This window comes from Malaclemys terrapin, chromosome 1 (assembly GCF_027887155.1).
Source record: "Malaclemys terrapin pileata isolate rMalTer1 chromosome 1, rMalTer1.hap1, whole genome shotgun sequence".
NCBI classification, from domain to species: Eukaryota; Metazoa; Chordata; order Testudines; family Emydidae; genus Malaclemys; species Malaclemys terrapin.
This window is the reverse complement of record NC_071505.1, coordinates 214,048,155-214,075,520: the sequence shown is the minus strand read 5'-3', so window position 1 is coordinate 214,075,520 and position 27,366 is coordinate 214,048,155. Positions and strand designations below refer to the sequence as shown.

The following is a 27,366-nucleotide window of genomic DNA, read 5'->3' as shown; positions in this document are numbered from 1 at the left end:
CTCTCCAAGATATCAGCTTTGATGTGGATGATGGGGGCATGACTGTGTCTCTTTGGGACAGGATTCAGGCCCTGTTCCTATAACGGCCAAGGATTCAAGTTTGAATCTAGGGAACCAATGGGCTAAGACTGAAGTGGTCAGTGTAAATGCAAATGTCCTGGCTGACAGGGAGGAGGAGTTGCTAAAGTGCCCTGACTGTCTGTATCCAGACCCCTGGAGCTGAGTGGGACAGAGAGATGCTCCTCGCCCCCTGCCCACAGGGGGAGGTGGCTCACACTGTCTCTGAAGATGTTGTGACCAAAGTAGCAGGCTCACTGCCTGCCCTCACTGGGACAACAGGGGCGAAACTGAGCCCGGGGGGGATCGGAGACCCCAGCTGAGTGTGGAGAACCACAGCCAGGGCAGGACAGCTGCCAACCAGGGCTGCCTTGTCCAGAGGTGCAGAAGACCCCAGTGAAGGGGGAAGCAGCTAAAAAGGCGCTGCTGGTGACAGAAATGCCTGGTCAGAGGGTGACCAAGATGAAGATAGTGGCTTTTCATCAAGAGAGCCCGAATCCCAGCATTCCAGTCTGGGGGACAGTGACCACAGGCAGCGAGAGGGAACTGGTTTCACTCCCCACTCCAGCCGCTGAATTCCAGACCGAGCTGCGGAAGGACCCCTCCTTAGAGAAGCTGAGGGAACTTGCTGTCAAAACCCCTTGGGGAAGGCTTCTGGGAAAGATTCCTGTACTGGGAATGGGCTTCCCCAGGGGAAGTGGAACTATGGGGGATCATAAGACAGCTAGTGGTCCCCCAGAAGTACTGCCCACAGGCTACTGTACCTGGCCTGCAATGCGCTTTTCTCGGGACACCAGGGAATCCTGTGCCCTAGGCAGAGGCTGCTACAGAACTTTTACTGGCTCAGTCTTTGATAACATCCAGCAGTACTGCAGGTCCTGGGACCCCGGCCAGTCAGTGGGGAAGGCCCGGGACAAAGGGAAAGCAGTCTTGAGACGCCTGCCCATCAGAGGAGCCTTTTCAAAAGGTGGCCACACAAGGCAACCCGGGCAAAGAAGAAATACATTCTGGTGGGGGTAGATTTCGTGACCCGTTACCCAAAGGCAGTGGCTCTGTCCTCTATTGAGGCAGACCCTGTGGCAGATAAGCTGCTGACCATTCTCACCTGCCGGGAGCTCCTTACAGACCCGGGTTCCAATTTCATATCAGTCCTGCTCCTGTGCTTGTGGGAGAAGTGTGGGGTCCAGCACACCTGGGCCTCAGCATATCATCCTCAGTCCAGTGGGCTGGTAGAGAGATTTAATGGAACCCTGAAAACAAAGCTGAAGACTTTCATGGGCCAGCATTTGCAGGACTGGGACAAGTATTTAACTCACCTGCTATTTGCATAAAGGGAAAAGCCCCAGGAATCCATGGGGTTCTCTCCTTTGCAGTTGCTGTATGGGAAGACAGTGAGGGGACCCCTGGACTTGGTGAGGGACGAATGGGAGAGGAAGGCCTCTCCCGATGGAGAATCAGTGGTGGAGTATGTATTGACTTCACGGGAAAAGCTCACTGAGCTCATGAGTCTGGTCAGGGAGAACCTAGCCAGGGCCCAAGGGAAGCAGAAAGTCTGATACAACTGCTGAGCCTATTGGGAGGGGGCAGGGAAAACCAGGTGGTGTTTCTCATCCCAGTGAGGAAGAATAAGCTACAAGATGCCTGGGACAGGCCCAGTCATCACACAGCTGAATGGGGTGAAATATGTGGTGGAACTGTCCAACCTGAGCCACCGAGGGTACCATGTCAATATGATAAATCCATACTGTGACAGGGAGAGGCTGGTACTGGCTGAGAGTGGGCAGTGGGAGGAGAAGGGGGACGATCCTCTGGTGGATCTCTTCCCTGAGACTGGAGCTGGCCTCTGGCTGGAATCAATTCTCTTCTTTGCCCAGCTAATCCCTGTCCAACAGGCAGAGATCAGAGCGGTGCTGCATTCCTACCAGCAGCTGTTCTCCAGACAGCCTGGGCCTACTAACTTGGCTGTTCACTGGGTGGGGACAGGAGCCACCCGTCTTGTCAGGTGTCCCCCACTCAGAGTCAGTGGGAAAACGGCCCAGGCCCTGGAGAGAGAGGTCAGAGACATTCTGGCTTTACGGGTGATCCAGCCATCCATCAGCCACTGAGCCTCACCCATGGTGCTGGTCCCCAAGACAGACGGGTGGATCCGATTCTGTGTGGACTATCAGAAGCTCAGTGCCATCACCATGTCTGGTGCCTGCCCCATGCCTAAGCCTGATGAGATCCTAGACAAGTTTGCGGGGGGTGACTTGATACTTCACTACCAAGAATCTCACCAAAGGCTACCGGCACGTGCCTATGGATCCAGATGCCAGGTTAAAACTTGCTTTTGTCACCCCTTTGGGGCTATATGAATTCCTGGTCCTACCTTTCAGCCTCAAGGAGGCACCGCTCACCTGCCAGCATCTGGGGAATCAGTTACTGAGGGGAATGGAGAATTTTACCCTAGCGTACATTGATGATATGTGTGTCTTTAGCCAGACTGGGGAGGAACATGTGTCCCAGGTGAAGAGGGGGCAGGGTCACCTCTGGGAGGCAAGACTAGACTATAAATGCTGGGAAGTGCAAGGTGGGGATGGCAGAGATGCTGTACCTGGGCCACAAGGTGGGGAGCGGTTGCTTAAAGCCAGAACCAGCCAAGGTGGAGGTGATCAGAGATTGGCCCACTCCCCAGACTAAGAAACAGATCCACGCCTTTATTGGGATGGTTGGGCACTGCTGGAGGTTTCTGCCCCACTTATAGCTCAGTGATGGGGGCTGACAGGGAGCTAATGATAAGGGTAGGCCAGACAAGGTGATCTGGACCACGCACTGCCAGAGGGCTCTCTGTGCGCTGAAGGAAGATCCGGTCAAGGGCCCGGTGCTGGTAAACCCAGACTTTGACAAATGTTTTATGGTGTTCACCAATGCCTCAGACGCAGGGTACTCCTGGTTGGAGGTACCGAGCCACCCTCCTCGGGCCTTGGCTCCCCTCCTGCACTCTCCTTCCCCTTGAAGGATGTAGGAGATCGTCCTCTCCTGGTCTTCTTTTGTGCCACTTGGCAGGTGCTGGGAATGGGGATCAGTGCCGGTCCATCGACGGTGCTGGTGGGGCTCTCCGCACCAATGCTGCAGTGCTCAGGGCAGAGTCGGACCTCAACTGCTCTGGTGCCGGAGTTAGAGCTGGCTCCATTAGGAACACTTTGAGACAGATGTCTCTCTCTTTCTTAATATGAGGTTTGAAGGACTTGTAGATACAGCACTTGTCACTTATATGCCACTCGCCCAGACACCTTAGACAACTGTTATGCGGATTGCTGATGGGCATTTTTTTTTTTGCAGCAATCGCAGGGCTTAAAGCCTGAGGACTGGGGGATGTCCAGTCCCTAGGCTGAGTCCTGTTCGGGACTTGCCAAGTAAAATGCACTAACATGCTATGGAATAACTATTTTACAAGAAAAGTTTGTAACACTGAACGAAGCGAAAAAGCTAGCTGAAGCAGCAGACATTTCAGCACCGTCACTGGTGGCAAGAAGAAACTGAGGGTGGAGGGAAAACAGTGGTGTCCTTTATACTGCAGCATGTGCATGCCACTCCAGAAGGCGCCAGAGCCGGTCCCCTACAGCAGGGGTGGGCAAACTTTTTGACCTGAGGACCACATTGGGGAATAGAAATTGTATGGCGGGCCATGAATGCTCACAAAATTGGGGTTGGGGTGCAGGAAGGGGTGAGGGCTCTAGTTGGGGATGCAGGTTCTGGGGTGGGGCTGGGGAATTTGGGGTTTAGCAGAGTGCTCTGGGCTGGGATCGAGGGGTTTGGAGGGTGGGAGAGAGATCAGGGCTGGGGCAGGGGTGCGGAAAGGGTGCAGGTTCTAGGGTGGGGCTGGGGATGAGAGGTTTGGGGTACAGGAGGGTGATCCGGGCTGGGATCGAAGGGTTTGGAGAGTGAAGGGGATCAGGGCTGGGGCAGAGGGTTGGGGCCTGGGGAGAGGCTCGGGGCCTGGGGAGAGGCTCAGGGGGCGCAGGCATGTCCCTTCTCTAGCTCCTACGCGGAGGCGCGGCCAAGCGGCTCTGCACGCTGCCCCACCCGCAGGCATCCCCCTGCAGCTCCCATTGGAGCGCCGGAGGGGGCCATTAGAGTGCCTAGGAGCCGGAGCAGGGCCATGCCGTGGCTTCTGGGAGCCGTGTGGTGTGGCCCTGACCCTGCGCCCCGGCTGGAGCGGGGCCGAGCCACATGGTCCAGCCCTTGACCCAGTGCCCCAGCTGGCTTAAAACGGCTCGCAGGCCGGATCCGGCCCACGGGCCATAGTTTGCCCACCCCCGTCCTGCAGCTACCACTGAGGGGAAAAGCTTCCGGCACTGGTGCATGTGGCAAGCACACACACCTAATATGGAATGGACATGAGCAAGCACTCGAAGAACGATGCCTCCTTTCTGAATCCCTCCAATGGGGGGGAGGGAGAGACAGCATGTGAGCACAATTTCCAAAGGTGCACTCTGAGATGAAGTAGAGTCCATAGCTCCCTATACTGAGTGGCTGGGTTCTGAGGAAGGACGTAAAGCTGCTTCCATCAACAGATGTCAAAGCCTCACCTCTCCAGATTTCTTGGTCCTAGTCTTGAACCCCCTGGAGATCAGACACTTCTCTCAAACGTGCCCCCTTCCAAACACTTTAAACAACGGGCTTGAGGGTCACTGGCTGGCATAGACTTATTACAACGGGCTTGAGGGTCACTGGCTGGCATAGACTTATTATAATACTTAAACCTTCGGAACTTGGGCATGCCCCACTACTTGGTGTCAATGACACTATTCAATCCAAATATGCAAAAATAAACAAATATAAAAACAATACATGTAAACTAACACTACTAATCTAATTATTTACATTTTTTTGGAGAATGATGAGGCATACAGGCTCTGTCTACCTTCCACAGGTGGGGCGAAGGAACTGAGGGAGGGTTAAGGGCGGCCCCACCTCTTCATACCATTGGCTATCAGCATGAGCATGTGGAGAGTGCATGCACCACCCTGAGAGGTACTGATGGAGATTTTTTTTCCCATAGCTTCTGTGCACTGAGTGAGCACATACCTAAAAGTGGAATGGATATGTACTATCACCTGAAGAACCTTAATTGTGTCATTTCCTAACTTTTCAGCACTTCACTTTATGACCTTAACATTCTTTCAATGTGTGCGGCGGGGGGGGGAGGGGGTGTGAGTGTTGGGGAGGTTGTTTTCTTTAATGGAGCATATACATACAATAAGGAGCCCACCATGGGACAGATTCGAGAGGGATGTAAGATGGCGTCTAACATACACAGATTTTCAAAACACAGAAAAGATTCAAAAAACATAATGTCAGACTCAGGTTTGTTTTTAATAATTGACAGACAAGATTCACAGCCTAGGATTTTATGTATTCATATATAAATACAGTAGAACTTCAGAGTTACAAACATCAGAGTTACGAATTGACCAGTCAACCACACACCTCGTTTGGAACCGGAAATACACAATCAGGCAGCAGCAGAGACCAAAAAAAGAAAAAAGAAAATCTAGTACAGTACTGTGTTAAATGTAAATTACTAAAAAAAATAAAGGGAAGTTTAAAAATAAGATTTGACAAGGTAAGGAAACTGTTTCTGTGCTTGTTCAATTTAAATTAAGATGGTTAAAAGTAGCATTTTTCTTCTGCATAGTAAAGTTTCAAAGCTGTATTAAATCAATGTTCAGTCATAAACTTTTGAAAGAACCACCATAGCATTTTGTTCAGATATGAACATTTCAGAGTTATGAACAACATCCATTCCCGAGATGTTCGTAACTCTGAGGTTCTACCGTATCTACATTTTCACTAAGTGCAAAGCCATCTGAATGATGGAGCTTACCTATTCTTTCGTATATGTAGAAAATCTTTAAATTGTCAAGTTAATTTTTAAAACTCATTTTCATCTTGAATCTGTGACAAATACATAAAAAATTCACCTTCAATCTGTCAATACCTGTGCTTCCCTATATAGTTTGTTTCATTTTTTTAAGTGGTACTCATAAAATTAAAAGTAAAGATATTGACAGAACTGCAAAATATCTCCAATCTTCTTTTTGGCCAGGGAAAGAGAATTCTGAATGAGTTACTGTGAGTTCAGAAAAGAACTATTAGTAATATGAATGACCAAAATGAGATATGATAGAGCGCGCACGGGTACAAACAAACGTATGAACAAACCATCATGGATGGGCAGAAAACTCATCAGAAAAACAGTTTCCCTTAATTTCAGACTGGCTTGTAGATCACAATCTATGGCTCAAAGGAAAGTTACTTCATGTTGCTTCATCACTTCTTCTAACCTCCTGTGTGGGCATGCACAAAAAGGGAAGGCCAAATATTTTACATCAGAGAAAGAGCTTATCCTTATTCACCACAGCTTGGTCTCAGATATGAACACCACATACCTTTTTTGACAAATGGCTGAATGAAACACTGGGGTCTAAGCAAGACTGATAGTAGTGTCCTGTGGCAGTTAACTTTTTATCATAATAGAGACATGGCAAAGAATAAACTATACTGAAAAACTGAATAAGAACAGAAAAAAAAAAAAGGTTTCCGAGCTATTCCCAGATGAGCCCAGCAGGCGAGTCACACCCCATATTGCAGAGAAAGGCCAAAAAACCCAAACCTTTCAATGTCTCACCAATCTGACCTGGAGAAAAATTCCTGCCAGATTTGGGGATGGGAAATCAGTAAGACCCTGAGCATGTGAGCAAGATACAGAGAATCCTCTTATTGATGCTTGGCTGGTTTGAGCATTGGCCTGCTAAACCCAGGGCTGTGAGTTCAATCCTTGAGGGGGCCATTTAGGGATCTGAGGAAAAAATCTGTCTGGGGCTTGGTCCTGCTTTGAGCAGGGGGTTGGACTAGATGACCTCCTGAGGTCCCTTCCAACCCTGATATTCTATGATCTATGGTGTATCTCCTCAGAGCACAGATCCACCCGACTGGGTGTCCCAGCTTCCTCCCTGGACAAGCTCTAATGCTTCAGAGGAATACATCAATTCTACATGGGGGACTGGGATGGAAACTCTCCCTGGCCCCTGCAGATGGCTGGCTGAAGCATGGGATTTGATTACAGCCAACTAATTAAAAAAAAAAAAAAAAGTGTGTGCTTAATTTCTTGTTACATATTTTTGTCCAGATTCATTTGTTACATTGCAGGGATGGACATTACACCCAAGATGCAGCTCTGCTTAACCATTCTTTTTTTAAAAAAAATCTCAATTACAGCACCATATTAACGTCATATTGCAGATTGGGGAGTGCAACCCTTTACCACTGAATACAGAAATGGAGATGAACACTCTCTGTACATTAACAGCAATGATCTAATCCTACATAGTCTTCTAAAATGCACCAATGAAATGAGGTGTTCTGGGATGTTGGCCTACTGTCAACCAGCAACTGAGCTCAGATCAAAGCAACTGAATCTGTTCCCACGACTTCATGCACTTCATTTTGGACTGCAGGACTAACTGAAGTTCAACAGCAAAAAGCTGGTGCTTAATCTTGTGTATCTTTGTGCATTACAGTAATTGTGCATATTTTCATATACATAAGTATATGTAGCATATACTTACATAAGTATCAAGTAGCAGTAGTGATTTGTTGATTTTCAAACAAATTACCAAATATCACTATAGATACAGAAATCTGGGTTATGCCTGCACATGTAAGCAACTATATCTGCTCACTATAACTGACAGGATACAGACACCTCAAAAGGAGAGCTAATGTTGACACCATCCTATCAGCTCTTTGCCTTCACTGTACACAAAATGGGGTGGCAATATATGAGAGAAAACTTAAAAACTAGCTTTTAAAGTACATTTAACCACTTCCCCAAGCCTAGTTAAAACCGCTGATCCTAGCCCAACCACACATGCAAGAGTTTGTGCGCACACACGGAGAGTCTATAAAACACCGTGGCACAGGTTCTCCTTTGTTGCCTTATTTCACGTATTCCTCCCCAATCTGAGGCACACACACACGGAGCGCTAAACAGATTGGATGGATGCAACAGAGTCTGGCCCTGTTCAGGAGCGAGCAGGCTTGGCCCATGTGTGCGCCTCTAAGCCAGCCAGAGCCTGGCACTGCTGTCGCCCCCGCCTCTCTTCAGCTCCACGCTCAGCATAATAAGATAATTCACCCCCGGGCTCTACGGGCACAGCAGGGGAGGCTCCGAGCAACCCCCACCCGGAGGAGGCTCTTCCTAACACCTACAAACTGAGCAGCATGACTAAGTCTCGCCTTCCGCCAGCTGCCGCGCTCCTCACTAGCCCCAGGTACTGAGCCCACCCCACGGCCGCCGTGTGCCGGTCTCCCTCCCGGACAGCCTGCGCCTGGCTGGATGCACTAGGACTCGCAAACCAGACGCAGCTTCTTCTCGAAATCAAACGCGAGCCGCCCCTGCCGCGCGAGCTGCTCGGAGGGTTAACGCGGCGGGAGAGCGCGCAGCGGTTTGCAGAACCGACCCTGGGAACAGCCTGGCGGGGCTGCTCGGCTCTCCGCTCCGGGGCTGCAACGTGGGGCAGCGAAAGCAACGCCTGGCGCCTGAGCGGCCCCCGCCCGCCCAACCTGGGACATGTCAAACCTCGAGCAGGCCTCTCCGATTTCCTGTCTCGCAAGAAGGCAGCAGCCGCTGCACTCATCAGCTCGGCTGCTCGAGCACCTCGGCAGGAAAAGTGCAGCCCGCGCGTCCAGGGCCCCCCGGCTCTGTTCTCTCTCACACTTCAGCCTCTCGAGCCTGCACTTCACCCCCTTGCCGGCAGCACAACGGCGGCGGCTCCCGCAGCAAACACAAGCCAGCTGATTAGCCGGGGAAATCGCAAACGTGTCCACCCAGCTCGCAATCCCCATCCGCCCCAAGGGGATGGGTCCCCCCATCCCTTCCCCTCTCCTCGCCGCCCCAGCCCCTGGGCTGCACAGCCACCGTCACCCTGTCACTCCGCCTCAGCCGGGAAAACCATTCGCGAGCGCGTGAGCCAAAGGGGGAAGAGAAAAGGCAGCCGGGGAAGCCGGAGAGCCTCCAGCACGGCGGGAGACAGCAGCCTCCTGATCTCTACCCCGCACCGGCCACCCACCCAGCCCCCGGCTCGTCCTGCGAAAAGGAAACGCCCCCTGAGCGCCCCTCGCAGCGCTCCGAGCTCACACTCACCCATGGATGTGGAGCCGGGCTCTGCCCGGCAGCGGGGACAGGCTGAAAGTTTGAGACGGCGGGACAAGCCGCGGGGACGGGAGCGAGTTAAAGCCCCTGCTCGGGGGTGGGAGCCGAGCGAAGCGGAGGCTGCTGATTGAGGCAGTCGCCCACCCTCTCAGCGCCCGCTGCAGCCGGGCTGCGTGGTGCTGCTTCTCGCTAGCGGCTCCTCCGCTCTCATCGGCATCCAAACCGCAGAAATAGGACGAGGCGGGGGGGAGAGACGCAGTCTCCGCAAAGAACCTGGGTCCCCGCTGCTGCCTGCGCTGGGGTCAGGCAGGCTCAGGGTGCAGGCTCGGTGGGCGGTTGCTTATGGGCGGCGACTCCCCGTTTTGGGCTCCGCGTGTGCAGCAGGGCAAGTGTGAAGCCGGAGCTGGGTCTCCCCCCGCCCCAGGCGCCGCCACGCTGGGCGCTGCCCCCGCAATCAGCGGCTCCGCTCGGCAGGAAGTGTCGCGAGAACGCGCCACAGCCCGGCTGCACCGCCTCGGCCCCGCGCTGCCCGCAGCTGCGGCGCAGGAAGGAGAGAAGGGGGCTGGTGACCCTACTGAGACACAGGCGAGAGGCGCAGGCGTGGGGAAAACTCAGCTCCCGGGGTCCGCCTAGGGATGCTCCTCCTCCCCCTAGGGACATTTGGAGGGGAGAGAGGGAGGCAGCTTTCGACTGTGAAACGGGGGAGAACAATGGCAGATCTAGTCTGTTGCTAAACAAAACTCCACCACAGGGCTGACCATGCCCTGGCCTTATAGCCATTGACTGAGGTTTTTTTTTTTTGGGGGGGGGGGGAGGGTTAACATCAGGCAGTGAAAACAGGCGGGGTGCGGAGGTTCCACTCCGCTGAACAAGTTCTGACACCCAAAGTTCAAACATCTCCCCCACCTTCAAAGCGCTAAATTCAACTGAAATCTTCAGTCCATCTCTACGTGGTAGAGGAATAGGGGCAGCTGGAGCAGCCCAGCTCCAGCACATCTTTTGAGAAGCCTAGTCTTTTTGTTTGTAATGAAACCCACTTACCAGTTCTACATTTCATGGCCAACGCATCCCTACAGGTGGCTCGCTGAGGCCTGCTATATCATCGCTAGAGTTGGAGTACATGTGGCACCTTAGAGACTAACAAATTTATTAGAGCATAAGCTTTCATAGGCTACAGCCCACTTCTTCAGATGCATATAGAATGGAACATATATTGAGGAGATATACACACACACATACAGAGAGCATGAACAGGTGGGAGTTGTCTTACCAACTCTGAGAGGCCCATTAAGTAAGAGAAAAAAAGCTCTAGGTATTTTCAAAGGCTCTTAGGAGAGGTTCTATTAGTTTGTAGCCCTGTATGGTTCAGGGTTGTTAGGGGGTCTGTGCACTCTATTCTTGGTGACCAGGTAGAAACAAGTCTTCAATATAGATTTAAATGAGAATGGCTGTATAGCCCACCTCAGTAAAGCTATTCCAGCTGGAGTGAAGTGGCATGAAAAGAAAGAAAGAAAGAAAAAAGAAAAAAAAGACAAGCTCTGTAGAGCTCAAAAGCTGGTGTCTCTCACCAATAGAAGTTAGTCCAATAAAAGATACTACCTCACACAGCTTGTTGCTATGGAAAAAAAGAGAGACATTAGTGAGAAGACAAGGCATCAAAGCTGCTCTAACTGACAGAGTAGAGGAAGGTAGGTGATACCATAAATTAGAGATTTAAATTTAAAAAAAACTTTCATGTAGAGTGATTGATTGTTCCTACTTTCAACTAATGCATAAGGATTTGAAGTCTACATTTGAAGACAATGAACACTTGTGACGTTGACACAATGAAACAGTATCAAAATGATTTATTATGCTATTTCAAGAACAGTAACATGTTTGGACAGAAAGAGGCCAAGTGGCCGGTCTCAGCTTCCCTACCTATTTGGTAACTGGTGTTTTTCTGAGATTGGAGTGTATGTAGAAGTTCAAGGGTCTTTGGAAGAGCTATACATATCAACTGAAGTAGACTCCCACTAAGAGGGAAAACAACTAAGAACTACATAATCAACTTTAAAAGATAAGGTGTAGGAAATGTAATCTAAAGAGAGATTTGCACTACTGAGCAGCTTTAACTGCCCAAGGCTGCTGTAGACTGTTTCTTTAACTCTCCGTAGCATTAATTTAGTTATGAAGATGGAAAAATGCTAGCAGCCAAAATGATATGGATTTAACATGTGGAGCATATTCTTTCCTGTTTGAAAAATAGCTCTCAGGTACCAAAAAAGCAGAAATTATAAAAACTCCTCAGTGGAGGCAGAATTGCCTATAAGTTTGATGCAATTTGTTTATTTGGCCATCAGAATCTATATTTTTGAAATCAGGACTTGAATAAAGTGTTTTATTGTAGAAAATTAGATGATCTCAGAACGTAAACTCTACAGGGCCAGGGGCATGATTTCCGCTGTCGATGTCATGCACGCACTGTGTTTTATAAATACCTAGATTTAATTTTTTAGTAATACAGTATGTCCATTAGAACTAGCTTTTGTTCAGCTATAAAGCAATGTTTGTAGGAGAGTGATTCCTGTCTGTAGGAGAGTGATTCCATATGCTCAAGCAGTTTAAACTGAACCAGCTTAGACTTAACTGTATTTCTTTTCTAGTTTAAAGTATTGGAATTTTACTTTTTGAAAAAAATATATTACATGTCCAGAAAAAGAAAACAGTGCACAGAATGGCTTATAATGTTAAATGATTTCTTTGTTTTTATTAGACATATCTGTAAGGAAAATAGTAAAACAAATCCACCACTCAATAGGGACAGAATAGAAATGTAAGAGGAACAAGATAGGAAGAGAGTATCTCGTTCAGTCAGCTTTCACTGAAAAGACGAATCAAGCCAACTTGTCCATTAACATAGTTCCATCAAAAGCAGAGTAGAAGTGCAAACTGAAACATATTCTATTGTTTCACTTTTCACCCCAGGCAATGGCATTGGAAAATTTCTTGTAGCCATTCTTCCATAGTCAGGGAGTGGACGATTCTCTAACGTATCACAGCCTGGCTCTTTACTTACAAATGCAATCATACAAAGTCTGCACAAGGTCCAGTTTACATTGGTCTCATGTACTAAATTCATCACATTTCCACAATATGAATTGAAGTTTAAGGTCTTTTTAAAATAACCAAACACACCTTTTATAATGGCTTTCCTATATTTTTTAAATCTGTGGGATTACCAGAAAGTGTGGAAATACCTTTCCAGAACTACAATTTCAGCAATTGTCTATTCTGATACAACCCATCTGCCTCCATTTAAGAAGAGTCCAAGATCATAAGTAAATAATGTGCCAACCTATATTTAGAATTGATGGAACTGGTTTTGATAAGAATGAGGATGATTCCATTGTAGAATGTTAATTGCTCTGGTTGTGGTTCTAAGGAGATTAAGGTGTACTGGAGTAATTGGTATACCTGATTTATTAGGCTATGTCTACACTACCGCGTAAGTCTACCTACGCTACGCAACTCCAGCTATGTTATTCACATAGCTGGAGTCGACGTACCTTAGGTCAAGTTACTATACTGCGGGGGGGGGGGGGGGGTCAACAGGAGAAACTCTCCCATCGACTTACCTTACTCTTCTGTTTGGGGGTAGAGTACAGGGGTCAACTGGAGAGCAATTTGCTGTTGATTTGGCGGGTCTTCACTAGACCCGCTAAATCAACCACTGGTGGATCGATATCAGCACATGGATCCCAACTGTAGTGTAGACATAGCCTGAGAGAACTGTAGCAGTTTCTACAGGGATGGATCAAGGCTGGCAGGGAGATAGATGCCACAGTGTCTTCCAGTTTTCACAAACTGGCTTACTCCTATGTAAAATTCCCAACTAGGCTCCCAGAATCAGAAAACCTCTTGCCTTCTGCCACAGCACACTCCAGCAACTTCTGTCCAACTCAAAGGAAATCACTCTAAAATAATTACTGTATTTGAATTAGCCAGTTTCCCAAGGATTAAAGCATGGAGATAATACACTCCCATTCTAGAAAGTGAAAAAACCTAATTTTTCTATAATGTAAGCTCTTTGTGGCAGAAAGCATCATTAGTTGTATGTTCATGCAGTGCCTATTACAAGAAGAACCTGATATGGTTAAGGCCTCAAGATGGTATCATAATATCCCCAAATAGCTTTCTGTGCACTTTACTTTGCCAAAGGAATGATATACACTTAATAAATATATTACTGAATAATAAATTAGAGATAAGGATATGTTTAGAAAAGAAAAAGCATTTGGAAAAAAAAATTAATCTTCACAACTACAGCGTTTGCTTAGAAAAAATGTAAGGATTTGTTAAAATGCACAAAATTTCTCTGATGTATGGAATGTGATTATATATTTTAGATGAAAATAATTTTTTGACTGATGTATTTCTCAGGAAACAAAGATTCAGCCATATGTAGGATGCAATTTTCAAAAGCACATAACTGTTCTTGTTGATTTTTAGGGTGACTTGTGCTCTTCAGTCACTTAGGCATTTTTGAAAATCCCAGACAACTTTCAGATCTAAAATTGAGCCTGAGGAATGGAAGCGATCTATTTGCCTCTATTATACTAAACACATCATTAAAAAAGTCTACTCCAGACCCCGAGCTTTGCTTCACTGTTCCATCCCTTCAAAGATGATAATTGGAGTCTAATGGTGATCATAAATAGAGGACTGTGATTCACAAATATTAATTTGGATCTTTGCAATTTTAGGGAAAGAATGAACTTTCTTGGCAATTGGTTAGAAAAAGGCAAACATTAAATTTTTGACTTCTGAGTTTCAAGAGAGAATAGACATGCCTCTTAAGGGCCTTTCAGGACCTAAAATCTGGGCAGTGTTACTTTTTTACATTTTAGTGTTATGTAAAATAGGGTTACCATTCGTCCGGATCCCCCCAGACATGTCTGGCTTTTTGAGCTAAAAATAGCGTCCGGGGGGAATTTGTAAATGTCCGGACTTCCCCCGCCCCCCCATGCAGAGCACGCGCGGCTAACAGGGCAGCCGGCCAGATGGTGCCACTTACATGGGGCTCCGACAGCCAGAGAGAGCTCCTCCTCCACTTCCCCCCTCCTCCCCCCTGCAGCAGAGCTCACTCCCCTCCTCCCTGCATTCGCAGATAGTCTCCGGCAGTCTGGAGCTCCTCCCCTGCTCCTCCTGCCCAGCGTGCCGGGACGAGAGGCTCAGGCTGTTCCTGAGCAAGCTCACAGAGACATTAGGCGAAGGCCAACAACAAGGGGACCAGGGGGTCGGAGAAGGGGCAGGGAGGTTCTGGAGGGGGCAGTCAAGAGACGGGGGGGGTCGGGAGTTCAGGGGGAGCTTTCTGGGGGTGGGGGTGTGGATAAGGTTTGGGCAGTCAGGGTACAGGTAGGGTCCTAGGGGGCATCTGGGGGGGGGGTCTTAGGAGGGGGCAGTTAGGGGACAAGGAACAGGGAGGCTTAGGTAGGGGTAGGGTTCTGGGGGGCAGTTAGGAGCAGGGGTCCCAGGAGGAGGCAGTCAGGGGACAAGGAGCGGGGGGAGGGTTGGGGGTTTTGAGGGGGGGAAGTGGGAGGGGCAGAGGCGGGGATAGGGCAGGATGGGGCAGGGCTCCTCCCGTCCTCTTTTTTGCTTGCTGAAATATGGTAACCCTATGTAAAAGGATGGTGTCACAAAAAACACAAACATACCCTTGTCAGACTACTGGAGTGCAGAGCACTCACTTTTCTCAAGATGATCTCTTACGTTTTAGAAATTGGAACGCTGCAAATCTGAACTTAGATATGATCAGAAATATTAGATCCGACTCTGTTAAGCCTAAAGATGCTATAGAGGACAAAAGTAATATAGAAAGTTAGTGACTTTGTGACTGCAATTGAAAATATTCTATCCTTCAGCCCTATCCCTAGATTCTAAGGTCACTTATTACACTACTTTCCATTTTGTTAAAAATCGAGGTTTTAAAAACTGTAAAGTGACTTGTGTAAACTAGCATAGATGGGCTTGAGTTTGTTACAGCAGTTTTAAACATTCAACAGAAATGTACACACACTCACACGGCAAATGCATGCCCTCCCCATATGTGGTGTACAAATAAGGATTTGCAACAAAAAGGATATAGAACTACATCTTTTGAATGAAATAAGTGATATATTCAGAACCTGTCCTAGAGTTTTCTATTGTATCCATCATCATAATATCCAAACATTATTATTTTACGAATTCAAGAACATTTATGGGCACTATAAAGACAAGAAATATGAAATAGGGGGTGTAGTAGTATTGATTCTATTAGCCAGAAAGGAAACATACCCAAAATTATAACTAGATTAAAGCTTTTGCATTCACAAAAGAGCAATGGATGAAGCCTTGATGGGAAAAAAGCAATCTAGTACACAAATATTTTTATGGACTACATTTTTGCAGAAAGAATCTAGCAGAATTTTTTCTAAGGAAAACTGGACACTACTTCAATAACTACACATGATATCAATTCCTGCTGCTAAAACAACTCATTAAAACAATTTGCAACTCTAAAAAATTAAATTTGTTAAAACATCTATTTAGAGTTTGTAGGAACAATCTCTCTATATTAACATTGTATCTGTACATAGTCAAACATAAGCATACTTGAATGTCAATATATATGTTGTTGATCAGGAAACTTAAACATAGTGAATCGGGAGACTAAGTCACACTTTAGATAGTTTTACTCTTAATAGTGAAGATTAAAAAAAAATACTATTCCCCATCCACACCAGCAGAAACAATCATGTTAAACTTAAAAAAAAAAACATTGTAAAAGGTTTAATGGAGAGGAACTGCAGTACAGATGGGTTCTACTTTAAATGTATTTCATAACAATGCACAGCTAGCCACATCCCTGCTGGATGGAAAACTTGATAATATCTAAACAAAGGAAAGACGCTTTTGTTGTTCCAAGGACTGTTTACTTAATCAGCAACTCACTGGGAGGGCCCTTCGCCAACCTCATTAACTAGAATAAAAACAGTCACAAGAAAAAGAAACCAGTCACAAAATAAGATTAGCAACTAAATTATTTACAGAATATTACACCAACATTTCAAGACTATGAGATTTAAATGGCTCAGACAAGATTCAGAGCAACAACTAGTATAGTATGTGTGGGGGAAAGTATAAGAAGAAAGTAGGGAGGCACAAGGCTGTGCTAAATCACATGCCTAAGTATTTACTCAAGAAACAGGCTAAAGACTTTGTTATAAGAGTGGTTATGTCAACTCCTTATCACTGAAATTTTCTCTTAGCCAAGACTGAGATAGGACAGTGGTCAACATTTAACTGACTCCTGGAAGTCTAATGAAGAGTTAGAGGGTTGTAGGTAAGCATTCATAGTTCTTGCAGTTGCTATTTTTAAATTATATTTATGGTACTTTTCTTTGCAGGGATGCTGAAGCACCAAGTATCTTCCTAACCTGCACCAGTGGAATAAAGTCATGTCATAGGCAAGAGATCTGTGCATATATCTAGGCACTAAGTTTTTGCAGACTTTTGCTGCACTAGGAGGTGTAAAAATTTTAAGATTTCCCCTTTAACCAAGAAATATAGACAACTTGGCAAGGGTGGCACGAATAGCAGTTTAAACAGAGGCCTTGGGAAAGCAGATTCTTCCAGCAGGTAAAGCAAAGTTTAGTAAGGATTGTATGCTCTGTCTGTCCTCTGAGGTGAATACTGAAAAGCCAAGTGTATTTTTCAAGTCCTCCTATCACTTACCACCAGTATCTTAATCACTTCACTGAAGCCCCTCTCACTCTGTCCATCATGTCTGAGTCAAGATGGAGATGCATTTTTCCATGGACCGAAAAGCCAGTTTTGAAAAGCCTTCCTTTTCTATCAAGTTTCACAGACCTTCAACCTTTTGATTATGTGTGCAATTCTAAGCTCAGACACAGGAAGCTGAATGTCTGTTTCATCCAGATGCCGTGGAAGAGAGAATGGCACCTAGGTATAGTCAGTCAGTGTCCAGACTGGGCCTTCAGGTGAATCCCCAAAGAAATCAGTCATCTGCATTGAGGTAGTCTTCTTGTCTCAAAACCTGGATATAACCAAGTCCTTTACATAAGGTAAATTGTTGGATTTTGAAAAAGTTGTTAAAAATTAAGCAAACCAAAGAGGGTAAGGCTGAGCTCTACTAGTGTGTTAGCTCTCTAGTTTTCCAGTAACTCCCACAATTTTCTTAACTTTGGGAGTCTGACCATCAAAGCAAAAAAATCCCGAAAGATTAAATTAGGGTTCTAGCCATGCAACGTCAGATGTATATGTCAAAGCAATTACACACTTAAAAATGGAACTTTGATCGTATTAAACCATTGCATTTTTGGATAGCGGTAAAGAATAATTTAAACATTTCAATTTATAAAATGATATTGGGAATCTGACAAGCATCATTCTAGTACAGTCATTTCAAGATGATTGAAAGAAATTTAACAATAAAGATCTACACAAATTTAAAAAAACTAAAAAGAATGGCTGTCAGACATAATTACATATTCAACAGCTAACACTTCACAATAGTAGTGTCAATTGGCTTTGCCAATAAAAGGACATACCTATGCCTCCTTTTAGTTAAGCTACAATATGGAGGCTGAGAATTACTTGCATAGTGAAACAAAGTGGCTATTGTAATCCACAAATGTCTCCTGCCCACATTTCCATCAAACTGATTTTGAAAATGACATTTTGTTTTTGTACAGCAAGAGGTTATTTTCCTTAATGCAGTACATTACAGAAAGGCACATAATAATTTTATGATTCATTTTTCTTATAACTCTCACTAACTTCTTCCTTCCAACCTTCCTCTATTTCTGGGCTGCCTTTTGGTATTTAAGTCTATTATTCTCAGCAGGTACATCACTGTATAGTATTCGTCTAACACAGAAATCAGTTAAGTATGCAGTGCTAAGTGAGCCAATTGTGTGTGTACATTTGTGTATCAAGATACGCTATCACACAATATGTAATGAAGTCTTTGCACAATGTGAAGGGAGTCATCTCTGCAACATTCCCCCAATTAGCAGGACAGCAGATGCTCTTCAATGTAGCTATCATACTGGATAACAGCATGTAGTAGTAACTTAGGCTGTTTTAAAAAGACCTAGAATTCAAGTAAATTCCTGTAAGCTAAAATATCTATACACCCAATTTATTAAATTAATGCAGTTGAGAAATCTTGAATTAGCATTGCTAAATTATTAGTAACAAATAATTTGTTCAAGTGGTGAGCTCTTAAGAAAAGCATGTTAAAGTACAAATGACTGAATGAATATAGTTTGACACCCCCCGGTTAGAAAAGTTTATAAAATTACAATGGCTACAGTCTAAAATATGTGCCATTTGCAATGTGTTACCATCAATGGTCATCAGTCTTTTAAAACCGTGCACAGAGCAAGATATAACTGAAGTACAAAAGAAATTAAAACTACCCAGTGTCATAGGTAGAATCAGCAAAACATACTAGTCAGTTGGGGAAGTCATTCATACTTCTAATGCTGGAATTTTTGCATAAAATGTATTAACTTTGATCTCTGACTACACCAATATTGTATACTCCCACACAATGGTATAAAATTCCCTTATCAGATATGGAGGAGTTGTCTCATGTAGCCATTTTTTCCTACTTGGCTCAAAATGTAATTCTTCTGCAGGTCTTTTGTGAAAACAATGAAAATGTTTCAGAAATAGTACAACACTGTATTGCCCCATAAAGCAATGTAGCTTCAACAGTTTACATTCTATTATGTGTATATTTGTTTAAAGGTATTTTTCCACATTAAGAAGCAGCATGCCTGTTGGACAGTTTGAGCACAAATTGGGCCTAGATTTGGACAGGGTCACTTTATGCAGTCTAATATTTAAAATATTTACTGCTACCTGAAAATTGTTAGCTGTATTGGTTTGGAAAAGAAAACCTTTGTTCTAACACAACTTTCTGTTTGGCTTATGCACACCGTAAGTTCCTGAAAAAACTAGTTTAATTTTTGAACAACGGAGCAGTGTATGTACATTATTACCTAAGTCCTGCACTTAGCTTTTGGAAACATTCATAGAAGTCAACATGTCTGTCTGTTCTTGAATCACAGTTATACTAATGAGTACTGCACATTATCCTACATGAGGACTAAACTGTGTACCAAAGTATATGTCAAAGTTTTTAGGCAGATTTCAGTGTATTAAAATTTTATAGTCCCTTGAACCACGGCATAAGTCAAATACTCCTATTATTAAAGGTACTCTGGAAAAATCATGCAGTATATATTGTTTATAGCTTGATCTTCCCAAAAATTGAGTGTTTTCCTTTGTATTTTCACATGCCTATTGAATGTGCCAGTTTTCTGAATACATTCCCTAAATGGGATTCTAATGTGTACTTTTATGGCTACTATAACATTGGAGATTACTAAAATGCACAAGATTGGATGACAATAACTTTCTTCTTAAAATTAATTGGAAAGTTTTCCCTGGAAAAGTTACTTGTTATATACCTTTAGTGTACTTGTATTAAGAAGTCTGAAACAAATCTTTAACACAAACAACCTCATCATATCTACATTAAGGCTCAAACTATAAATGGGAAATGAACACAATACAGTATTGCTTTAGGCCTGAGCATTATATTATGTACATCAGCCTGCTTGATTTTTGCATAAAGCATAATGATATTGAGGAGTGGTAAACTATGGAGAATGATTGGGATTTTAATAAAAATCAAGCTTTTTGCCTTAAATAGTTTCAGTTATAAACAGCTTTGTTAGAGAATATGCTCCTCTTATCTAGTTTTTTACATATCTTTAAGCCCACTTTTAGAATCAAGTCAGTCACTTGTAGCAGAAGGTAAGACAATGTGTTGCTTAATCAAGAAATGATATATATGGAAAAAAAGTGATGAGCCAGAATATTTCTGCATACAGGTCAACCAGTCCTCTAACTAACCCAAGCATCTCAGTGCAGTTATAAGATACTGCTATGTAATAGATGACAGACCTACCCATTATTACACATTTTTAGCAAATGTTGGAAATCGTTACAACTTTTCTAACAATTTATTTACAAATGTATATATATATATTTAAGTCAAAAACCCAACTAAATATAAAGCAAAAATAAATACAAAAGATTGTTCTAGGGAAATGACTTGAAAGAGCTGTAAACTCTATTGCACAACCTAAGAAGTCATTGTTTGGAGAGTCCTGAGCTAATATGCTATCACTAAACAATTCAGGCACTTTTTTCCCTTTTTTTTTTTATTATGTAAGCAATAAACTTTTCAACATATAAACCTCTGGGTATAACAACTCAAGTTCTATTCATAAAATCATGCGTAGAGAAAAAGAATTTAATAAATAAGACTCCCTTCAATTTTTCTTTTTTGGGACTTGTTTGCAAAAAGAACCAAAGGTACCATACTAAACTTTTCAATTGAATACTGTAATTTAAAAACAATTATTAAAACTGTAAAAAAGTTCTGCAGCATGCCACTACTGAAAAATAGTTATTTTATCGCGACAGTTACAGTGTTAGTACATTTCTCCCATTTTAATTCCTGACAAAGTTGTCAAAAAACAAACCGATGCTCCCTTGCTGTGTTATTGTATGTCTCCACTTATCACAGTTCAGGTTTCTGTGGCAATGCCTGACTGTTCCTATTAAGAGGAAAAAATTGTTACTTCTAGGTCACAACAGTGGAAAAAACCTCTATTGGCTCATATTTTTATTATTTTAATTTTCACTATATGGTATGCAATAAGGCACAAGACTTCTTACTAAAGCAGCCACGCTGCTATAAAGAATAAGTAATTAGCTTTGCAAAATTTTACTTGCCAAGAACAAAATATTTTAAACAGGTAATACTGTAGGGTTTTTTAATCATTTAGTATCATAGCAAAGAGTAGGTAAGTATGAATTGTGCCTGGACTGGTACATTTTCATGTCAATTTTGCAAGACTAAAGTAAATCATACAATGTATGCCAACTTTTCCCAAGTCAGCAGAAACTCAGCATCTCTGAAAAGCAAGGAACTTATTTATTTACCTTTAAGTGCTTACCAAGTTTGAAAATTCTGGCCAAATAATGTAAACATATACTAAACGGTCAAACTTTGGGACCAGAAAAAATACTAGTACATTAGAGTACAAACACTTAAATCTGTTCTTTTATTCACTCATAGTTAGGTTGTGAACCAGACATGCCAAACCCACGAAAAAACAAACAAACAGAAATTGGGCTTGTTTTTGGCTTAATTGGCTTGTGAGAGTTGATTGTTGGCTAGTTTTTGGCTTGTCGCTTCTATTTTTTGATTGGCTCCCGGCAAGCAGGGGCAAGGGGGGAGAAAGGGGTGCACAGCGGGCCCACCACAGTCCCAGACTGCACGCCGGGGGGATCTAGTCACATAGAGTGTTGGGGTTCTTAGGAATTGGCTTGTTTTGGCCTTGTTTTGAAATGGGATTAGCTTGATTTGTGTCTTACTGTGAAAGTTGGGATGCTTATTTACCGTGTGAAAGTTGGCAACTGTGTTGTGAACCCCTTCATCATACTGATGAGAAGTTACTCAAGCAGCCCCATTAATATCAGTTGGATTACTTGTGTGAATAACTGCACACCAGTGCAGGCAGGGAGTTTGCAGTTTACCCCTAAGAAGATACATGGGTTATGCAAAAGCAGCAGTTTTAATACACTAATTAGAAAGAAGCACTCTTAAAACCTGCAAAGTACCTATTCTAGCAAATCAAAGTTTGTTAACACACTATGTACTGAAAATACTTTGACTAATATAGTGAATAAACAGTCATTTTATAGTTTTGAATGTGTAGATTAATATTTAAGATGAGTTTTGGCTGACACGGAATAGCACAACTGTAGTTTATAAAGGGTTCATACACGTTTATAACAATCTCTAATATGCTTATCTTTTAAGTAACTTCTTGACTTGCTAGACTTGAAAACAAACTGTTTATTAAAGTCATTTATTATAAAATGTGACTGGGAATTTGTTTCAGGTAGAAGCTTTTGGAAAAATAGTTTAGATTAAAAAACTTAAAATTGTTTACTTTGAACATCAAAGTATAGTTTAAGTGGGGACATTCAATTCTTTTTAAAAAAATCAACTTTCAACAAGAAACACGATAGATTAGCACTTTTAAAAAAAATCCATATAAATCATAACCCATTTTAACAAATATCAACTATTTAACAAGTTTACTATGTGGGTAGAAATACATGAATTTTTGACACGTAAGAACGTTGCCATGATGAGGCTTTTTAAACTGCTAGTGGCCTTTTTTCCTGTGTGCAACATTATACATATTAATACAGGATTTATTTTACTGTAACTGGGAGGTATTAGATTTCTTTATTTGTTATAAAATTAATATTTAAACAAACCTAATTATACTGATCAACAATTCATGCTGTAATCTTTGGCAGCCAGATTTTAAGATTATTTTAATGAATTTTAAACAAGAATTTCTAGCATTGAATTATAAAATAGCAATAGGAAATTTACGTGGCAGTACATCTGTTTGCTGATTATAGTGAAGCAATTGTACATTTGTATTATAATACAAGTTTATAATTCCGAATGATTCTGTATTCTGAAAATTGATCTTTCAGTCATTTTCTTTTTCCATCTAGCAAGCATGGGTATTTATCAGAGGTCTTAGAAAGGAATGATCAGGACTGTCATTGTTTAGTGATGTGAGAAGCACGCCCTGTTCCCTCAGAGAAGTAGTATACGGCCTTTGCAGTGTTCTCAGACTTTATCTACATCACTAGTCTAACCATGCCAAAAACATCTGTCCGGCATGTTTAACAATTTGTAATATGGATTAGACCCCATGGTTATAAAACAAGAAAGGAAGATACATTTTAGATTATGCTGAGACCATTCAAATAGGGGCTTTATGATGCTATAATAATATTGAGGTACCCTAATTTGTTACTGAGCCTTACAATATTCATGACTTCTGACATGATTCTATAAACTGTAACATGATACTCCATCAGGTGCTATAACAGTGTTGTCCTGTGCACCCTACGAAGTTATTATAACATGGATACTCCTAACTGTGTTAGACTGTGCCCTGTCAATGTTACACTAATATTGATGGGAGATCCTACCAGTTCAGGGTACCCCAAAAATTCTTCATGAATTACTACTGCTGTAGCATGACTTTGCAGAGTGCTACCACTCATTTGAGTATTTTAAAAACAGAAGTTGCACAATTAAGCAAGCTTATATACAAACAGGAAAATACTTTAGATACCCAATTTAAGAACATAAGAATGGCCATACTGGGTCAGACCAATGGTCCATCTAGCCCAGTACCCTGTCTTCTAACAGTGGCTGGTGCCAGATGCATCGGAGGTAGTGAACAGAACAGGGCAATTTCTTGAGTGATTCACCCCATCATCCAGTCCCAGTTTCTAGCATTGAGGGGGGGTTCAGTCTGCCTTTTATGCACAAGGATTGCCTGTAATAGATCTCAGTGCAACTAAAGATGTAAACGTGAACATGCATTGTTCTGTATGATGCTTGTAAATATAGCACTCCAACATGTATGAATTAGATGGTTTATAAGGTGAATATTTGGTTTGGATCCTTAGGTAATGTACTGAAAAAGAGCACATATTCATATAATAGAATTTAGTTAACCAATTGTTTGAAAGGACACACAAAACAGTCTTCGACCAGCTTCCCACTTATAGATGGAAAATCAGCTTAGTTGGGCTGCAGAAAGGATTGCCCAAACTGAGATTTCAAAAGAGAGGCAATGACAGAGGCCATAGCTGACCTACAGCTAACCAAAAGTCTCAGGGTATGTCTACACTTACTGTGGATCGATGCTGCAGTGATCAATCCACTGGGGGATCGACTTAGCGGGTCTAGTGAAGACCCGCTAAAATCGATCACAGATCGTTCTCCCATCAACTCCAGTACTCCACCAGAACAAGAAGCATAAGGTAAGCCGACAGGAGAGTTTCTCCCATCGACCCAGCGTGGTGTAGACACTGCAATAAGAGATATGTAGACTCCAGCTACGTCATTCACGTAGCTGGAGTTGCGTAACTTAGGTCGGCTTACCCCCATAATGTAGACCTGCCCTCGGTTACCAAGTTTCTTGGATTAGGGGGAGGAGGGGAAGAATGTCATTTTAGTACTCCAAAGAATATCCATACAAGCTAGACAAACAACTCCAAGTGGATTCTGAAATAGGTGTGGATATTCACATTTTATATATCAAAGAAAAGTTTAGAGAAAATTAATTTTAATCCAACTCACCTTTTCTTTCCTCAAAAATCCTTCTCTGAATTTATAAGTGGTAAATCCCCTTACACCAGCAGAACGTAGCCGCTGGTACTTAGCCTGAATATATAAACCCTTCTGTACTAAGCCTGATTTATAACTGTGTTGCAATCGACCATCTGTAAAGTTGTTCTGTAGAGGGGAAAAAAAGAAAAAATGGACAAAATGATCGAATTTCGGAACTGTGGTCAAAAAGGCCTTTTGTATTTTATTGTATTCAACTCTTTTAAAGTTACAATTACACAATTATACACACACAAAAACTTACAGTACTGAAGTATTATTCATTTATAAATGCATATGCCTCTTCTTTGCCTCCTATTAAATACTTCCCAGACCCGTACTCACTGTTCATATCACAGAACTGCAGTGTGGCACATACTGGGCAACAGTCCAGAGTAGCTCAAGTTATCTTCATAGAACAGGTTTTGATATCAAAATTATGAGCACTGAAGAGGTTCTATAATGTGGGCAATAAATGAGGTGGAAGGGGAGAGACAAGCTCCTTTTTGGGGTGTGTGTGAGTATCTCTCTATATAAACAGCTGTTCTAATAAGTAAACTTCAAGAGTAAAATCCTGGCCTGATTAACTCAATGGCAACCCACTGACTTTAAAGGATCCAGGATTGCATCCAAGAGCTGTCTCTGGTTCATATGTTGAATGTAAGATATCAAATTTACCTGGAATCACTTCAGTCTTTAAAACCATAGGAAGAACACCTAGCCACAGAGCTATGCTTCTTTCACCTCTATACTGGGCTACTGTAAATTCACTTGAAGTAGAACTGAGGGTGAAGGCCACAGAGAAACAGAAATAGAAAGTCAATGGCACTGTAAATACTAGAGTGGACAGACAACATATGTAGTGGGAGCAGCAGTGTCCACTATAATTAAGCTTGTGTTAAGTTTTCCATTCACAGGCACTCAGATGCCACACAAAAGGGTGCAGTATAAGAATAATATAAAAATTCCAACCTCATTTATTATAGTTTCTCAGATTGTTTTTGAACATTTTGTTTGAAGTTTTCAAACTTGGTCTTGACAGAAGGTGATTTTTTTTTTTTTAAGGAGTTTTAATAAAAAATTGTTAAATCTGCTTTTGAATACAAGGAGAATGCAAGAGGTAGAACAGAAACCTTCCCCATGTAAAAGTCTTGTAACTTTTCATGAACAACTTTAACTGCTAGAAGAAGAAAGCTGAAATTTGTCATGAAAATAGCCCTCACTGAAAAGTGCTTTTGAGTGTTCTGGTAACATTACGTATCAATCTGACAGAGTTGGGGGGAAAAAAATCACGTGCTTCACATACGCAATATATTTTGTACCAGTTTCAGTAAACTTGCAATGTGCAGCTAAAAAAGGCTTGCACAAGGGAGGAGCTCATTTATACAAATTCCTAGAAGCCTTTTTCTATTTCAAAGACCCTGTATCCATCCATGATATATTGAGAAAGCTGCATTAACAGGAAAGATGAACTCGTCAGTGACCATAGTGAAGCTTATTGGAGTTGGAGGCACAGGATTCATGGCAGATAGCTGCCAAATGCTCAACTTCTCACAGGAGATCAGAGTAAGTCCAAACCTGACTGTTCTCAGGATACAATAAATACAATACCATCCTTTATGCAAATATATTGCCACAATAGGGGAAACTGAAATGTTTTTAAAATTCTAAATTAAGCCCGTGAACCTTGGCAAGGTAAAAACCAAGATTCCCCCTAAACTATGTGAATGGGCAGCCTGTGCCCCAATTGACAGGCATCTTGCATTGAGTAGGGGAGTTCTTCCACCAGGAGGCATCTGCCTCCTACCATGAGAGGAGGCCCCAAGGCTTTCCAACAGCCATCACTACTGTTTCCAGCTTGGGAGAAAGCTACTGAGCTTCCCTCTCCTTCCACACCTTCTGGTCTTCATCCTAGCAGGAGTGGTTAGGAAGATGGTTCCAAGGCTATCCCCCTGCATGTCTCTCTCTATGGAAATAAGCAAATAATGGATAGACAGAGTAAGAGGAAGGAATGGGAGTGGAGCTGTTGCTGTCATAGGTTCTACGTTTGAACTAAGGCAATCATTTGATCCACACAAAAGTGGAGAAAACAAAACAAAAAGACAACACTGATGAAGAATATAGTCAATTGTACATAAACCTAACCAGAAGCTTAATTATATATTTGGCAACAAGGCACTGTGATGGTAGACACATTAGAAATACCAAAGATAGATAGTAATGTGTTTAGATCCTAACTACCACTATGTTCAGTATCAAATTCCACAAAACCAAAGTGTAGCTTACTCCAAATTACTAACACTCTTCAAAGACAAATTTATGCAATTTAAACAGATTCTGCTACAAAATTACTCCACTGCTCCAAGTTATTTGGAAAATCTTAAGATGTTTCAGTTTGAAACAGGAACCAATCTAAGGTTCTAAATTTCATTTAATAATCAATGTAAAACTACTTTACAAAGATTGCAAATATTGTTTGTTTCTGAAACCATCACTTCAAAACTGAAGTAACACTGCTTTTCAAAATATTTTATTTTTAAAACAGAGACTATATACCAAATAATATAAACATCTAAGCTATCCCACCATACAACCATGACTTTATAACATGAATAGTTAATGAAATCATCAGATAATGATTCCAGGATAATGATTTTATTTAAATGATAAACATACCAAGTGGGTTTATTGATTGCGCTCATCCCTTGGGTGCATTGTGAATCACTAAGTCAAAGGAAGAGCTTTTTAAAGCTAAAAACTTTGG

General features: G+C 42.8%; 2 protein-coding genes across 8 annotated transcripts in view; both read right to left on the bottom strand.

Annotated features, from left to right (window-relative positions):
- The window catches only part of SH3KBP1 (SH3 domain containing kinase binding protein 1), a 346,563-nt gene extending 336,855 nt beyond the window's left edge, over positions 1–9,708 (bottom strand). For 2 of the 5 annotated variants that reach the window (XM_054006486.1, XM_054006509.1), the window contains exon 1: positions 9,248–9,708. In XM_054006486.1, coding sequence (XP_053862461.1) covers positions 9,248–9,251 — 4 coding nt within the window. In that variant the 5' untranslated portion in view covers positions 9,252–9,708. Of the gene's footprint in view, positions 1–8,683; positions 8,838–9,247 lie in introns of those variants that run through there. The other 3 variants (XM_054006527.1, XM_054006477.1, XM_054006495.1) reach the window with 3 other exon arrangements.
- Positions 9,709–16,054: 6,346 nt separating this feature from the next.
- The window catches only part of BCLAF3 (BCLAF1 and THRAP3 family member 3), a 64,999-nt gene continuing 53,687 nt past the window's right edge, over positions 16,055–27,366 (bottom strand). The window contains exons 11-13 of one of the 3 annotated variants that reach the window (XR_008442524.1): positions 24,576–24,731; positions 17,015–20,940; positions 16,055–16,259 (exon numbers count right to left, since the gene is read on the bottom strand). Coding sequence is in view for 2 of the 3 variants with exons in the window: in XM_054006451.1 (XP_053862426.1) it covers positions 20,911–20,940; positions 24,576–24,731 (186 nt within the window). In the remaining variant the exon portion in view is untranslated. Of the gene's footprint in view, positions 20,941–24,575; positions 24,732–24,782; positions 26,569–27,366 lie in introns of those variants that run through there. The other 2 variants (XM_054006451.1, XM_054006464.1) reach the window with 2 other exon arrangements.